General features: G+C 42.4%; 1 protein-coding gene across 4 annotated transcripts in view; it reads left to right on the top strand.

The window, feature by feature from the left end:
* LOC143032291 (oxysterol-binding protein-related protein 9) overlaps positions 1-17,085 on the top strand; it is a 103,593-nt gene that overhangs the window by 39,467 nt on the left and 47,041 nt on the right. For all 4 annotated transcript variants that reach the window (XM_076196769.1, XM_076196767.1, XM_076196770.1 and 1 more), the window contains 2 exons: positions 1,132-1,350; positions 2,360-2,630. In XM_076196769.1, coding sequence (XP_076052884.1) covers positions 1,132-1,350; positions 2,360-2,630 — 490 coding nt within the window. The remainder of the gene's footprint in view (positions 1-1,131; positions 1,351-2,359; positions 2,631-17,085) is intronic.

Here is a 17,085-nt window from a genome sequence, read left to right on the forward strand (position 1 = left end):
AAGTCCTCTCCTTCCTCATTTCCTTCCATTTCCCTCAGTAATCCCTCCCCTTCTCCTTTTCCCTCACTTTCCCACTACACCATGAGCAATCCCCTTCCCTGTAAATACAATAGGTACTTCCTTTGCATTGAGATCCACGAAAATTTCACTTTTTCTTCAGGACGTCAATCCTTGCCATCCGTCCGACGAAAGTGTGTGTGTGTGTATATGTTGTGTATATTTAACATATATATATATATACACCAAAGGCTTTTTCCCCCTTACAAGGGAGGTAGCCAGAAAACAAAGGCATAAAAACTACCCATTCCATCCCCAGCATACTCCCATCGACCCCCTTCCCTCCCTCTTGGCACCTCCTGGATGATGGGTCATCCCTGCATCTCATCCATTGCCCTGGGTCAGAAGCAGTGTTGGAAGACAAAGCACATCCACAGCAAGGCCGCTTTATTAAATTGGCAACCCCACCTTTCCGTCCCCTCATGCAGAAATGGAGAAGACAGGGAAAAATCCCTTAGGGCTGCATCAATTTATTTTTCACAGATACTCCACCACCCCCCATCCCCCACCAACACCCCATCATGCATCACAGCATCATCCATACACAACCATTCACCTCTATCTTCTGTCCTCTCCTGTCCTTCCTCAACAGACATTCCCCTCTTTTCCAAAGCCCCTTTTACCCCATCCATCCATCTCATCCTAGGTCCACCCCTCATGTTCACTCCTTCCACCTCTGCCTTCCACACCTCTTTTACTAATCTTTTTTCACTCTTTCCATGTGTCCAAATCATCCCAATAATCTTTCATCAACCCTCTCTTAACTCCCTTTCTACCCCTGTTCTCCACACCTCCTCATTTCGCACTCTGTCCAGCCTAGTAACCCCTATCATTCTTCTCAGGCACCTCATCTCAACACATTCAAACTCCTCCTCTCTTCCTCTATTATGTTCCATGTTTCTGCCCCATGCAGTGCTGTCGACACAATCATTCCTTCATACAATCTCCTCTTAGCATCCATTCCCAAATGTCTATTTCTCATTACACTTTTTAATCCCCCAAGGCATTTACTTGCTTCTCTCAATATATATATATTTGTAGATACATTCATACTTATTGACCTTTATTTTTCAGAGATGGGACCCAAGCAAACCAGCACCCACAATGGCAGACTTTGACAAAAAATTAACTGAGAGTGATGCATATCTACAGCTGCTAATAGACCAATCTACAACCCTAGAGAAGCATATCAGTAGTGCAGATGATGAGCTAGAGAAGCAGCGCTGTCAAACAGTTTTGGATAGAGTCAGTGATGTACTGGAATCCATCAAACATTCTATTGTTCTTCTGCAGGTATGAAGCAGGTTTTCTTTTCATTATGTTTTAAGAAATGTTACAAGTTCTATTCACATTTTCTCATCAACCATCGTCCTCCTCACTTTGACAGAGAGAGGAGGCTGTAACCATGTTATACAGATTGCTCAAAATGTTTCCACCATCATAATTTTATAGATATTGTTCATACATAATCTTAGGCTGAACAGGTTAGTTGCTAGTCGACTGCATAAGTTTTATGCAGTCAATCATTTAGGGACTTCAGTGAAACCCCTGTGGCTTGGTATCACATACCATTCTTTTATAACTGAAAATTACTCTTCACTCATAGAGGAATACTGACTCAGTTGGGACTTCTACTATACCTTCTTTCTGGTACTCTTCTGTAGTCTTTTTCACAACCACTGTGACTTTATTTTTTTATTTTCAAGTAAGGAGTGGCTGGTTGAAACTGAAAAATAAAAATTTCTTTAAAGAAATCATAGAGCATCAAATGGCCTTTAGCTGTCTATATACAGAGTAGGGACCCATGGCAGGTACCTGCCTATGGTGAATCTATAAGATGGACAGCAGAGCTGCCCATTTTCAAACCCTGTCAATCCCCTCACCTCCATCAGCAGGGGGCTGACACTCAATCACTGGATTGGGCCCAAGAGTTCTCTCGGAATTTCAGCTCATTATTTTACCCCTTTTCATATACAGAGAGTAGAACCAGTCCCAAAACAATACAAAACATATGACAGTCAAAACTTTTCTCCCAGTGAGATCTGTGGAAGGGTCTTGGACCATTACCAGCTTTATGGGTTTACAATAATTACTATTATTTTTGTTGTTAAAAGTAAATGTGAGTAAAAGTAAGGTGATGAGAGGTACAAGGGGTGAGGGAAGCAGTGGGTAGTAAGTCTTAAAGGAGAGTTGCTAGAGGCACAGAAAAATTGTACATGCTTATCTTTTGTGATTGTACAAGAGAGATAGGGGAGCTTTTCACTACTTAACAAAAATTACAAGTATTTGATCACTTTTACAGATAGCAAAGAACACAGCCTTCCCAGTCAATGGTGTGTACCATCCTTGCAATGCTATCCCAGAAACTCATAACAACTTGGATAATTGTACAACAGGAGGAAGTCGAGATCATTGTGGCCTTGATGTCAATAATAGCAACCCAGCCTCAGGCTTTCCAACAGCTGTTGGCAATGGCAGGTCAGGCAATAGCACACTAACAGTAGCAAAGGAAGTTGAAGGTATTGAGGTTGGAAGAGAATGTGCAGAAGCAGCTCTTAGAAGAGAAAATGCAGGTAATTTAGTCTAATAGTTGGATGTTATTTTATTACCTTAACAGCTTTCCCCCAGTCCCATATATTTGCAAAACCTTCCATAATGCCCTCCTGTCTACCCTGTCATAAACCATTTCCAAATCCTTAAAAGCCCGAAAAACAACCTTACCTTTTCCTAAATCTTTTTAATATATCTGCCTAACCACAAAAATCTGATCCACAACTACCTCTCCTAAACCCACACTGTTCCTCACCTATTACTCCCTCTGTTGCTCTCCTAATCCTCTTAATTAAAACCTTCCCAACTGCACTCAAACTGATCCCTATGAAACTACTATACTCACATTTCCTTCCAAAACATCTTTTTATTGATTTCAAAATCTTCTGTCATACTCTTTCCCCATTTTACTTCTGTTCTCCTTTTTTCCTCCTTTATCATAAGTTTTGCCTTTTTTTCTTCTTCTTTATACCCCATATTTTTTTTTCATCCTACTTCACAGCCAGTCCCTAAATGCTCGCTTCTTCTTTTCTACTACCTTCCTCTCATCATCATCCCACTACTCACTGCCCTTCCTTGTATCCCCTCCCAGCCTCCTTGTTCCACATAACATCTTTGTATACCTTGTCACTTCCTTTTTGATACACCCTCATTCCTCTTCCACACCTACTTTTAGTCTATCGCTCACCATCTCCCACACTTTCAGCTTCTCCTTATACCGTAAATTGTGGTGTACAAGTCGACCTCAAGAGTTTTAGCTCAAAATTCTGACTTAGGCCTATACCTACCATATAGGTCAACCCCAAACATATCATATCACTCACCGCTCCATTAACACACTGAAAGAACACTGAAAGACAACACACTGCTGCATGCCAGACCCCCTGATATCCACCCTTCTGAATCCTCTCTCCCACGTAAGGACAGAGTCCACTTGGCCAGACTGCGATGCGGTCACCACCCAGCACTTCTAAGCTACCAGAAGAGGCTGGACGACCGTGTTGTGAACAGCTGCCCAGGATGTAACACTTCACCCCATACCATACAACACATAATGGAAGACTGCATTATACACAATCATACACGCAAACAACACAACATACACTCTATAAAGGATTTGTGGGAAAACCCAGTTTCGGCTGTGGCCTTCCTTGGGGAGACGGGACTGCTCGGACAGACAGTCTAGGGAACGACAACAACAACAACAACAACCCCAAACATATGGTGGGCTACCAGTGGCCCAAAACTTACCTAGGTCTACCGGTAAATGAAATAAAGCTATAATAAACTTACCTAGGTCTACCGGTAAATGAAATAAAGCTATAATAAACTTACCTAGGTCTACCGGTAAATGAAATAAAGCTATAATAAACTTACCTAGGTCTACCGGTAAATGAAATAAAGCTATAATAAACTTACCTAGGTCTACCGGTAAATGAAATCAAGCTATAATAAACTTACCTAGGTCTACCGGTAAATGAAATAAAGCTATAATAAACTTACCTAGGTCTACCGGTAAATGAAATAAAGCTATGATAATATGATACATTTTTGTATTGTGTTGTATAGCAAATGCCAGCAGTTACCGCATATTGTATCGGTATAACTTATGAACATAAAATTCGTCAAGTCAACATTACTTCCTATAAAATATTACCGTAATACCATAGATAGAAGATCATTCCAAGTAGTTTTTAGATAGTACTGCTGTGTATTGCACTCTTATTTTATTGTAAAACACAGTATGACTGTACCGCACACCCGCCATTTGCATTAGTAGTGTAAACAATCTGTGACGTCACGCTACCAACCTGTCTGATGATGGTTGAGGTTTTGCTTTTGCAACGGGTCTTCATATTTTTGTAGACATCTACACAGTCTCCAGATATTACCCAGACATCAGACTGACAACACGTACCCAGGGTGGAGCTTCTCCATTGTTCAGCTCGTACTTTAGCTGAAATTATTTTAACCCCATGGCTCCACTGGCAAAAAGAATGAAATATGACACTAGCTTCATGCTCAGAGGGATTAACATCTGTGCTTCAGCCCCTCGATGTTTTTCTAAATAAACCCTTTAAAGACAATATTCGTTCAGAGTGGAATAAATGGATGATGGAGGGAGAAAAGTCATTTACGAAGGGTGGCAATATGTGTGTACCTCTTGTTTACAACTCGTTGGTAAAGGTTTGCATTTTAGCCTGCCCTATAAGTCTACCCCTAGATTTGGAAAGATTGTTTTAGGCTTAAAAACTCGACTTATTACGCAAATTACGGTACTCCTGCTCCTTTACCTTCTCATTTAAACAGTTTGCTTTAAGCACCTCTCTACCTTCCACCCTTTTCCTCTTTCTCCACCTATCCTACACTCAACTAACCTTCCACCAAAAATTATCTGGTATTCCTTCACTTTTTACCCTAAGAACATAGACATCCAAAACTATTCCTACTATTTTCCTGGATACCACTACATAGTTAATTCCTTATCAACCACTCTTCCATCCATCACCCTCTCCCATGTAGTACTTATACTTTACTTTTTTTCATAAACACTGTGTTAGCTATCATCAACTCTAAAAATTTCTCCACCATTAACTCTCCGCTATGATTTTTACTTGGTACACTACACTTGGCAGGAAAGGGAGGAATGGAGGTGGAGGTAGAATGTAGATTGAGAGAAGCGAGTAAATGCCTTGGTTGATTAAAAAGTGTAATGAGAAATAGACATTTAGGAATAGATGCTAAGAGGAGATTGTATGAAGGAGTGATTATGCTGACAGCACTGTATGGGGCAGTAACATGGAACATAAGAGAGGAGTTTGAATATGTTTGAGATGAGGTGTGTGAGAAGTATGATGGGGGTTACTAGGCTAGATAGAGTGAGAAATGAGGAGGTGAGGAGGAGAACAGGGGTGGAAAGGGAGCTGGGAGATAGGGTTGATGAAAGAGTAATAGGATGGTTTGGGCACATGGAAAGAATGAGTGAAGAAAGACTAGAAAAAGAAGTATGGAAGGCAAATGTGGAGGGAGTGAACATTAGGGGACATCCTAGGATGAGATGGATGGATGGGGTGAAAGGGGCTTTGGGGAAGAGAGGAATGTCTGTTGAGGAAGGATGGGAGAGGACAAAAGACAGGGGTGAATGGAGAATGGTTGTATATGGATGATGATGTGATTCATGAGGTGGAATGGGTAGGGGGATGGGAGGTGAAGTAGTATGTGTGAGCAAAATTTGATGCAGCCCGAAGGGATTTCTCCCCGTCTTCTCCTTTTATGCATGGGGGGACGGAGGGGGGGGGTCGCCGATAAAAATGAGGCGGCCTTGCTGTGGATGTGCTGTGTCTTGTGACACTGCCTCTGACCCAGGGCAGTGGACAAGGTGCAGGGATGACCCATCATCCAGGAAGTGCTAAGATAAGAGGGAGGGTGGAGGGGAGTGGAGTGTATTTAGGGATGGAATGGGTGGGGATGATTTTGTGCCTTTTTCTTTTTGGTTACCTCCCTTGAAATGGGGAAAAAGCCTTGGTATATGTATGTATGTATGTATTATCTTGCTCATGGGGGGAGATTGCACTTCATTTCCTTCATCCCAATATTGTGCTTTCTTTCTAGTGAAAACAGACTTGAAGTGATTATTCATGACTTCGTCCATTTCTAAATCCTCTGTGTATTCTATATTTCCTTGGTGTAGTTTCACCATTTCCTGTTTGTTTTTAAGTTTACTGTTCACGTATCGATAGAATAGCTTGGGTTGCTCTGCATTTATCTATAATATGAGATGGATGGATGGGGTGAAAGAGGCATTACAAAAGAGAGGAATGTCACTTGAGGAAGAATGGGAGAGGAGACAGAAGATAGGGATGAATGGAGAAGGGTTGTGTATAGATGATGCTGTGATGCATGAGGGGGAGTGGGTGGGGGATGGGGGTGAGGAAGTATGTATGAGAAATAATTTGATGCAGCCCTGTCTTCTCCTTTTCTGCATGAGGGGATGGAGAGGGGGGATGCCGAATTTATGAAGTGGCCTTGCTGTGGATGTGCCGTGTCTTGTGACACTACTTCTGACCCAGGGCTGTGGACAGGATGCAGGGATGACCCGTCATCCAGGAGGTGCCAAGATAAGAGTGAGGGAGGGGATTGGAATATGTAGGGAATGCAATGGGTGGGAGTGGTTTCTATGCCTTTTTCTTTTTGGCTACCCCCCGTTTAAGGGAGAAAAAGCCTTGGTATATGTATGTATGTCTTTTTCATAGTTCCTTTTTTCCTCTCTACGCACCTTTACATACTCATTTCTATAGTTTATATGTACTTGCCATTTTCCAAGTTTTTTACCTTTTCTCCATCTTTTCCAAGCTCTGTCCCTTCTATCTTTTGCCTCACTGCATCTTTTGTTGAACCAGCATTTAGTGTACACTCTAGCTTCTGTCTTGGTATGTGCCTATTCACCCCTTCATTGTAATTTTCCATCAAGATAGCCCATTTCTTTTCCACTTTTGTCTCTTCCATGTAAAATTTTCCCAATTTGCATGCTGAAGGAATTTCTTTAGTTTTTTAAAGTCCATTTTGCTGTACATCAATCTTTCTTTCCTATGCTTTTCATTTCTCTGCATGTATATTTCTTCCTTTAGTTCAGTCTCAATAAGTATATGGTCACTCTTTTCAATTGGTGTCTCATATTGGATTTTGTCCACAATTTCAGGTTCTGTTGTAAATATTAAATCTAGTCTCGATGGCTCCTCATTATTTCTGTATCTGGTGTTTTTACTGACCCACTGTGTCATTGTATATTCCATGGATGCTAAGAGGAGAGTGTATGAAGGAGTGATTGTGCCAATAGCACTGTATGGGGCAGAAACATGGAACATAAGAGAGGAAGAGAGAAGGAGTTTGAATGTGTTTGAGATGAGGTGTCTGAGAAGTATGATGGGGGTTACTAGGCTGGATAGAATGAGAAATGAGGTGAGGAGAAGAACGGGGGTGGAAAGGGAGTTGGGAGATAGGATTGATGAAAGAGTATTAGGATGGTTTGGACACATGGAAAGAATGAGTGAAGAAAGACTAGTAAAAGAGGTATGGAAGGCAAATGTGGAGGGAGTGAACATGAGGGGACGTCCTAGGATGAGGTGGATAGATGGGTTGAAGGGGGCTTTGGGGAAGAGGGTAATGTCTGTTGAGGAAGGACAGGAGAGGACAGAAGACAAGGGTGAATGGAGAATGGTTGTATATGGATGATGTTGTGATGCATGAGATTGAATGGGCGGGGGGATGGGGGATGAGGTAGTATGTGTGAGCAAAATTTGATGCAGCCCGAAGGGATTTCTCCCTGTCTTCTCCTTGTCTGCATGGGGGATGGAGAGGGGGGGTCGCCGATTTAATGAAGCGGCCTTGCTGTGGATGTGCTGTGTCTTGCTAGGAGGTGCTAAGATAAGAGGGAGGGTGGAGGGGTGTGGAGTGTTTTTGGGGATGGGGTGGGTGGGAATGATTTTGTGCCTTTTTACTTTTTGGCTACCTCCCTTGTAAGGGGGAAAAAGCCTTGGTATATGTATGTATGTATAATTACCAGGTTACCTCTGCCCATTAGTATCTCATTTAATGAATGCCTTGTATCTTCTAGCATTTTCATATGCTCGTTCTCTTTCCAAGCATTTGTTTTTGGGGACACATAAGTTACTACAAACTTTCTTCTTTTCATGTACTTGTCTTTGACTTTTATCATGATCAGTTCTACATTACTTTTGCCCTCTTCAATTTTTGTCACATTCAAGTTTTTCTTGGCCAAGAACATGATTCCTCCCTGTTTCTTGTCTCAGTTTTTAATCCAGTAATTGTATAGTCCATGTCCAACATTGATGGGTGATATTGCACCTCTTAGTTTAGTCTCCACTATGTCTGGTTTTTCTTCTAACAGGTAATCATTAAGTTCTTCAGTCCTGAAATTAATCCGTTGATGTTAGTATAGGCCACTTTTAATTTTTTCCTTTCTCCATCTTTTTTCTATCTTTAGTTCGCCCATTCTGATGTATCATTTTCTCAGTCTCATGTCGATTACTCTCCAATAGAATACCTTGCTTTCGGTCCCCGTTCTCTTCGTGTTTTTTTTAAACCTTAGCATCATCTCTTAGTGTCTTCTCTTTTTCTAATTCCTCAATACACATATCTCTTTTTATCCATATCTTATTGTAATGTTCACTCCTGGCCAACTTACCTACTTTTTCAAATATGTCTTCTACTACCATTTGTGATCTTAGTTTTATCTTTAGGGGTCAATTTTTTCCCTTATAATACTGACCAATTCTATACACATCGACATCCTTCTCTACATCCTGGGCTCCATCCTGAATTTCTTTTAGGATTGCTATTGCTGTCTCTTTTTCTTCTTTTTCTCTCATGTACGTATATATATATATATATATATGTATACGCTAAGAAAATGAGAGTGATGAGTGAGGAAAATGGAGGAGAAATAGGGAAGGATGAAGTGAAAGCAGCTGTTAAGATGATGAGAGCAGGTAAGACACCTGGGTTGGATGGATGCCATGCAGAATGTCTGAAGGAAGGACGTACAGTTATGGTGGACTGGCTGATGAGGTTATTTAATGTTTGTTTAAGAGAGGGTAGAGTGCCAGAGGACTGGAGGTGTGCCTGTATAGTTCCGCTTTACAAAGGAAAGGGGGACAAGTGTGAGTGTAGTAGTTACAGAGGGATCAGCTTGTTAAGTGTAGTTGGGAAGGCTTATGGAAGGGCCTTGATTGAGAGGGTCAGGAGAGGAACAGAGGGAGTAATTGGTGAGGAACAGTGTGGTTTTAGGACAGGTAGGGGATGTGTAGATCAGATTTTTGTGGTAGGGCAGATATGTGAGAAAGCTATAGGAAAAGGTGAGGATGTTTTTTGGGCTTTTATGGATCTGGAAAAGGTTTATGATAGGGTAGACAGGAAGGGACTGGGAGGTACTGCAGATATATAGGATAGGAGGAAAGCTGTTAAGAGCAGTCAAGAGGTTTTATGATAGTAGAGCTTGCATTAGGTTTAGAAATGGAGAGAGTGAATGGTTTGAGGTAAAGGTGGGACTTCGTCAGGGATGTGTTATGTCGCCCTGGCTGTTCAATCTTTACATGGATGGGGTGGTGCGAGAGGTGAATGCAAGGGTAGTGGGTCAGGGGTTGGAGATGATTAAAGAAAATGGAGAAAAGTGGGAGGTGAGCCAGCTGTTGTTTGCTGACGACACTGAGCTTGTAGCAGGATCAGAGGAGGGATTAAGGAAGTTAGTGACAGAGTTTGAGAAGGTGTGTGAAAGAAGGAAGCTGAAGATAAATGTAGGTAAAAGTAAGGTGATGAGATATACAAGGGAAGAGAGTGACAGTAGAAACTGGAGGAAGTGGATAGTTTTAGATACTTGGGTGCGAATGTGACAGGAAAGGGAGGAGTGGGGGTGGAGGTAGAATGTAGATTGAGAGAAGCGAGTAGATACCTTGGTGGATTAAAAAGTGTAATGAGAAATAGACGTCTGGGAATGGATGCTAAGAGGAGGTTATATGAAGGAGTGATTGTGCCAACAGCAATGTACGGGGCAGAAACATGGAACATGAGAGAGGAAGAGAGAAGGAGTTTGAATGTGTTTGAGATGAAATATCTGAGAAATATGATAGGGGTTACTAGGCTAGATAGAGTGAGGAATGAGGAGGTGAGGAGGAGAACAGGGAAGGAAAGGGAGCTGGGAGATAGGGTTGATGAAAGAGTATTAGGATGGTTTGGACACATGAAAAGAATGAGTGAAGAAAGATTAGTAAAAGAAGTGTGGAAGGCGGAGTTGGAAGGGGTGAATATGAGGGGGCGTCCTAGGATGAGATGGATGGATGGGGTGAAAGGGGCTTTACAAAAGAGAGGAATGTCTGTGGAGGAAGGATGAGAGAGGACAGAAGATAGGTGTGAATGGAGAAGGGTTGTGTATAGATGAGGCTGTGATGCATGAGGGGGAGTGGGTGGGGGATAGGGGATGAGGATGTATGAAAAAAAATTTGATGCAGCCCGAAGGGATTTCTCCCCGTCTTCTCCTTTTCTGCATGAGGGGACAGAGAGGGGGGGTTGCTGAATTTATGAAGCGGCCTTGCTGTGGATGTGCTGTGTCTTGCGACACTGCTTCTGACCCAGGGCAGTGGACAGGATGCAGGGATGACCCATCATCCAGGAGGTGCCAAGATAGGAGGAAGGGAGGAGGGGTGGAGGGGAGTGGAATAAAGGGGAAATGAAATGGGTGGGAGTGATTTCTATTCCTTTTTTTTTTTTTTTTTTTTTTGCTACCCCCTGTTTAAGGGGGAAAAAGCCTTTGGTATAGGTATGTGTGTATATATATATATATATATATATATATATATACACAAATACATATTCCCTGTGGTGGGGGAAAAGAATACTGCCACCAAGTATTTCCACTTGGATCGTAAGAGGAGAGAAGAAAGGGACGGGGAATGGGACTAGGCATCCTTCTCCTTGTAGCCCCACAGGGGACATTCCTAAACGAAAAAGCAAAGGCATAAGAGGGTCTGGGAGTTTTCGGACCAGCACCCTAAGGTTTGGGTCTTTTAATGTGTGTGGATGTGGTACAGATGAGAGTAAAAGGGAAGAGATAGGTAGTATGTTTGTGAGAAGAAAGATGGATGTGTTGGCTTTGAGTGAAACTAAGTTGAAAGGGAAGGGTGAGTGTAAGTGGGAGGTTATCAGGAGTGAAGAGAGGGCGAGGAAGGGAAGGGGTGGCTATTCTAGTAAGTGAAGAGATAGGTAAATGTGTAGTGGAGTGGAAGGAGGTTTCCTCAAGGATAATGTGGATGAAGTTGAAACTGGGAAAGGAGATGTGGGTCTTTGGAAGTGCATATGGGCCTGTCAATGAGAAGAGTGTAGAAGAAAGGGAGGCCTTTTGGATAGATTTAAATGAGTGCATAGAGGATTTAGGGAGAAATGTCAATGTAATAGTACTGGGAGACCTTAATGCTAGGGTAGGAAATGGTCCAGTTGATGTAGTGGTTGGGAAATGTGGAGTTCCAGGAAAGAATCGTAGTGGAGAGTTGATGGTGGAAATGTGTCTAGAAAGAGAGTTGATGATAGCAAATACAGTGTTTTGGAAGAAAGTCAAGCATAAGTACACATGGGAGAGGGTGGTGGATGGAAGGGTGGTAGATAGAGCATTGATGGATTATGTAGTGGTAAATAGGACCATGATAGGAAGAGTTAAGGATGTACATGTGCTAAGGGGAGAGGGTGGGGGTGTATCCTCAACTGGCTATGAGTAGATACATAACACTGAACTTAAGGCGGCTATATTAAACTCGTTATTGGTTCCTTTCCTTTATTGGTTCACAATTTCTTCTATGGTTCTACACTAAGTCAATCACTTCCTGGTTCTATACCACAATGCACTATATTATTTCTTTGTACGTATCATCGGACCGACTCTCTCTCGAGCTCTCTGCATCCCGTTAAAAAGGCCGGAAATTAGGATTCAGCATTTTTGGAGGTCCCACGCTCGTATAAGCTTAAGAGTTTATGCGAGCAAGATTACAAATATTTCTTCTTATTACTATCTTGGGGTTACATTATATAATGTAGTCTAACAGCTAAAATATATATATATCCAGGGGAGGGTCGTCAGTATACGTAATAACGTGTTTTAGTACTGTGTGGTTACTTGAGTGATCGCGTGTGTTCGTGTGTGTGTGCGTGTGTGTTGCCCGGCCGTGGCGGTGGTGGAAATTGTTTGGTCAGCAGGCGTGTTTGGTGGTAATCCGGTGAGTGAGTGAGGGAGTGGGTCATATGACTGGGCGATACTACTCGTCATGTATATGAGGCGTATACAGGGGAATATCAGATAATTTTTTGGTGGAAGGTAAGTTGAGAGTGGAGGATAGATGGAGAAAGAGGAAAGGGACAAAAGGTAGGGAGGTGCTTAGAGTGAACTCTTTAAATGAAAAGGAGGAGTACAAGAAGCTGAAGGAGTGGGAGGGAGTGAAGGATAGAGTAGAGCTAGGTGTGGAGGAATGGGGATGGTTCAATGAGGGAATCACAAAGTGTGCAAGGATGGTGTGTGGAACAAGAAGGACAGGAGGAAATAGAAGGAAGGGTAGTGGATGGTGGGAGGAGGAAACAAAGAAGGTTGTAGAAGAGAAGAAGCGAGCTTTCACAGATTAGTTACAAAATAGGACGAGGGAGTCATATGAGAGGTACAAAGAAAAGAAAAGAGAAGTAAAGCAAAAGGTAAAGGAGGCAAAGAGGAGAGCAGATGTGAAGTGGGGTAAGAGTATGACAGAAAATTTTGAAAGTAATAAAAAGATGTTTTGGAAAGAAATTAAGAGAGGAAGAGGAGGCGAATCAAGTAGAGAAGAAAAGGTAAAAGGTGCAGATGGAGAGATGATAATGGAAGAGAAGGCAGTAAGGGGAAGATGGGCAGAATATTTTAGGGAGTTGCTAAATGTGAAGGAGGATAGGGAGGGAAAGATAGTTGCAGTGGGAAATGCTAAGAAAATGAGAGTGATGAGTGAGAAAAATGGAGGAGAAATACGGAAGGATGAAGTGAAGGCAGTTGTTAAGATGATGAAAGCAGGTAAGGCACCTGGTCTGGATGTATGCCATGCAGAATGTCTAAAAAAAGGAGGTACAGTGATGGTGGACTGGCTGGTGAGATTATTTAATGTTTGCTGGAGAGAGGGTAGAGTGCCAGAGGACTGGAGAAGTGCCTGTATAGTTCCACTTTACAAGGGAAAAGGGGACAAGTGTGAATGTAGTAGTTTCAGAGGAATTAGCTTGTTAGGTGTAGTTGGGAAGGCTTATGGGAGGATCTTGATTGAGAGGAGTAGGAGAGGAACAGAGGGAGTAGTTGGTGAGGAACAGTGTGGATTTAGGACAGGTAGAGGTTGTGTAGATCAGATCTTTGTGGTAAGACAAATATGTGAGAAAGCTATAGGAAAGGGGAAAGATTTTTTTTGGGCTTTCATGGATCTGGAAAAGGCTTATGATAGGGTAGACAGAAAGGTACTGTGGGAGGTTATGCAGATATATGGGATAGGAGGAAAGCTTCTAGGAGCTGTCATGAGTTTTTATGAGAGTAGTAGAGCTTGTGTCAGGATTAGAAATGGAGAGAGTGAGTGGTTCGAGGTAAAGGTGGGACTTCGTCAAAGATGCGTTATGTCACCCTGGCTGTTCAACTTATACATGGATGGGGTAGTGCGAGAGGTAAATGCAAGGGTAGTGGGTCAGGGATTGGAGATGGTTAAAGAAAATGGAGAAAAGTGGGAGGTGAGCCAGCTGTTGTTTGCTGACGACACTGTGCTTGTAGCAGGATCGGAGGAGGGACTGAGGAAGTTGGTGACATAGTTTGGGAGAGTATGTGATAGAAGAAAGCTAAAGATAAATGTGGGTAAAAGTAAGGTGATGAGATGTACAAGGGGTGAAAGTGGCAGTAGACTGGAAGTGAGCATTAAGGGAGAGCGACTGGAGGAAGTGGATAGTTTTAGATACTTGGGTGCAAATGTGGCAGGAAAAAGATGGAATGAAGGTGGAGGTAGAATGTAGATTGAGAGAAGGAAAGTAAATGCCTTGGTGGATTGAAGAGTGTAATGAGAAATAGACATTTGGGGAATGGATGCTAAGAGGAGACTGTATGAATGAGTGATTGTGCCAACAGCACTGTATGGGGCAGAAACATGGAACATAAGAGAGGAAGAGAGAAGGAGTTTGAATGTGTTTGAGATGAGGTGTCTTGAGAAGTATTATGGGGGTTACTAGGCTAGATAGAGTGAGAAATGAGGAGGTGAGGAGAAGAACAGGGGTGGAAAGGGAGTTGGGAGATAGGGTTGATGAAAGAGTATTAGGATGGTTTGGACACATGGAAAGAATGAGTGAAGAAAGACTAGTAAAAGAGGTATGGAAGGCAAATGTGGAGGGAGTGAACATGAGGGGACGTCCTAGGATGAGATGGATGGATGGGGTGAAAGGGGCTTTGGGGAAGAGGGGAATGTCTGTTGAGGTAGGACAGGAGAGGACAAAAGACAGGGTGAATGGAGAACGGTTGTATTACCTAGTTGTATTTTGTATTTTGCGGGAAAGGGAGCTATGCTCCTGTTGTCCCGCCATTGTATCTCTCAGTGTCTAGTTTGCTTTTAAACTCGTGAATGGTTTTTGCACTTACTATTTCATTATCCAGTTTGTTCCAAGTGTCTAAAACTCTATGTGGAAAACTGTTTTTCTTCAGTTCTCTTCTATAGCTATGTTTTCTTAATTTCCTTCCATGTCCTCTTGTGTTTCTCTTGTCCCAGTTTAGTAATTCTTCTCTATCAAGTATCTCTGTGCCTTTCATGATTCTGTAGATGGTCAGTAGGTCTCCTCTCTCTCTTCTTTGCTCCAGAGTCGGTAGCTCCAATTTAGCCAATCTCTCCTCGTATGATAGGTTTGCAAATATATGGATGATGTGATGCATGAGATTGAATGGGCGGGGGGATGGGGGGGTGAGGTAGTATGTGTGAGCAAAATTTGACGCAGCCCAAAGGGATTTCTCCCCGTCTTCTCCTTTAATTCATGGGGGGATGGAGAGGGGGGGGTCGCCGATTTAATGAAGCGTCCTTGCTGTGGATGTGCTGTGTCTTGCGACACCGCTTCTGACCCAGGGCAGTGGACAAGGTGCAGGAGGTGCTAAGATGAGAGGGAGGGTGGAGGGGTGTGGAGTGTATTCAGGGATGGAATGGGTGGGAATGATTTTATGCCTTTTCCTTTTAGGCTACCTCCCTTGTAAGGGGGAAAAAGCCTTGGTATATGTATGTATATATATATGTATGTATGTTTGTATACATGTAGTGTCAATTGAAGGGAACATTTCTTTATGTATTTTATGAAAGCTGTTAGAATATTGTTGTTGTTGTTGTTGTCATTCCCTAGATTGTCTGTCCGAGCAGTCCCATCTCCTTAAGGAATGCCACAGCCGAAACTGGGTTTTCCCACAAATCCTTTATAGAGTGTATGTTGTGTTGTTTGCGTGCATGATTGTGTATAATGCAGTCTTCCATTATGTGTTGTATGGTATGGGGTGAAGTGTTACATCCTGGGCAGCTGTTCACAATGCGGTCATCCAGCCTCTTCTGGTAGCTTAGAAGTGCTGGGTGGTGGCCGCACCGCATTCTGGCCAGGTGGACTCTCTCCTTTTGTGGGAGAGAGGATTCAGAAGGGTGGATATCAGGGGGTCTGGCATGCAGCAGTGTGTTTTCTTTCAGTGTGTTAATGGAGCGGTGAGTGATATGATTATGAATATGTTTCCGGAGGCTGGTATTTGGTGGTTGTGGAGGAAGAGAAGAGAGTATCTGTGTGTGATACAGGTCTTTGGGTGTTGTTTTAATGTTTCTTGGTGTGTGTGGGTGTTCTGCTATGTAGTGTAGCAGGTGTGATGTGTTTGTGGTGGCTGTGGCAAGTGTTTGTGTGCCTCTCATGTCGAGGTGGTCCTTGACTTTGAGGACTTTTGTTTCATGGTGTAAATGGTCTGTAGGTGTTGTATTTGTGCAGCCTGTAATTGTTTTTAGGGCTTTGTTTTGTATGATTTGAAGGGTGTTGTGGTGTGTCTCACTGAGATTAGGAGCCCACGCAGGACTCGCATAATTCATCACTGAGCGTATGCATTGTTTGTATATTGTTGTATTAGTTTCTTTGTTTTGTCCAAATGTTGTTCCAGCGATTGACTTAAGTGCGTTAAGTCTAGGTGTGCATTTGTTTTTTATGTTTGTGATGTGTTGTTTGAAAGACATGGATGTATCTTATGTTACACCAAGAATTTTCGGTGTGTTTGTGTGTGGTATTAGAGTGTTGTTGATGTAGAGATGAGGTATGTATTTGTGTTCTTTTGTCCAGTTGGTGAGAAGTGTTGATGTAGATTTGGTTGGAGCTATTTTGAGTCTGTTTGTGATGAACCATGTGTTGAGTGTATCAAGGTAAGGCTGGATTATTTCTGCAGCTTTGTCTGTGTTACGATGTGTGCATGTGATTGTTATGTCATCTGTTATGTCATCTGCGTAGGAAGAGATTTGTATTTCTGAGGTGTCTGGTGTGAGTAAGTCATGCATGTATAGATTAAAGAGTGTGGGGGATAGAAGAGAGCCCTGTGGTACTACATTCTTAATGTTTCTGATGTGCGATGATTGGCCATTATATGACACATAAGCATTCCTAACTGCCAGATAATTGGCCAGCCATCTTTTGGTGTTATTGTGCATGTCTGTGTTATATATTTTATTTGTTAGGTTGTGGTGGGGGATAGCATCAAAAGCTTTACTAATGTCTAATGTTATAAGAAGTGTTCTGTGGTGGGGCCTATCTGAATTGATGCCATCTAAAATTCTTTGTGTGAGGTTTATCAGAAGAGTGGTTGTGGAGTGTAGTGGCCTAAAACTGTGTTGTGAGTCAGCAAGGGGAATATGTGGTGTGATAAGTTTAAGTATTAGGCGTTCAATG

This window comes from Oratosquilla oratoria, chromosome 13, assembly GCF_046742065.1.
Source record: "Oratosquilla oratoria isolate Oo_2021 chromosome 13, ASM4674206v1, whole genome shotgun sequence".
In the NCBI taxonomy this organism is placed as follows: Eukaryota; Metazoa; Arthropoda; class Malacostraca; order Stomatopoda; family Squillidae; genus Oratosquilla; species Oratosquilla oratoria.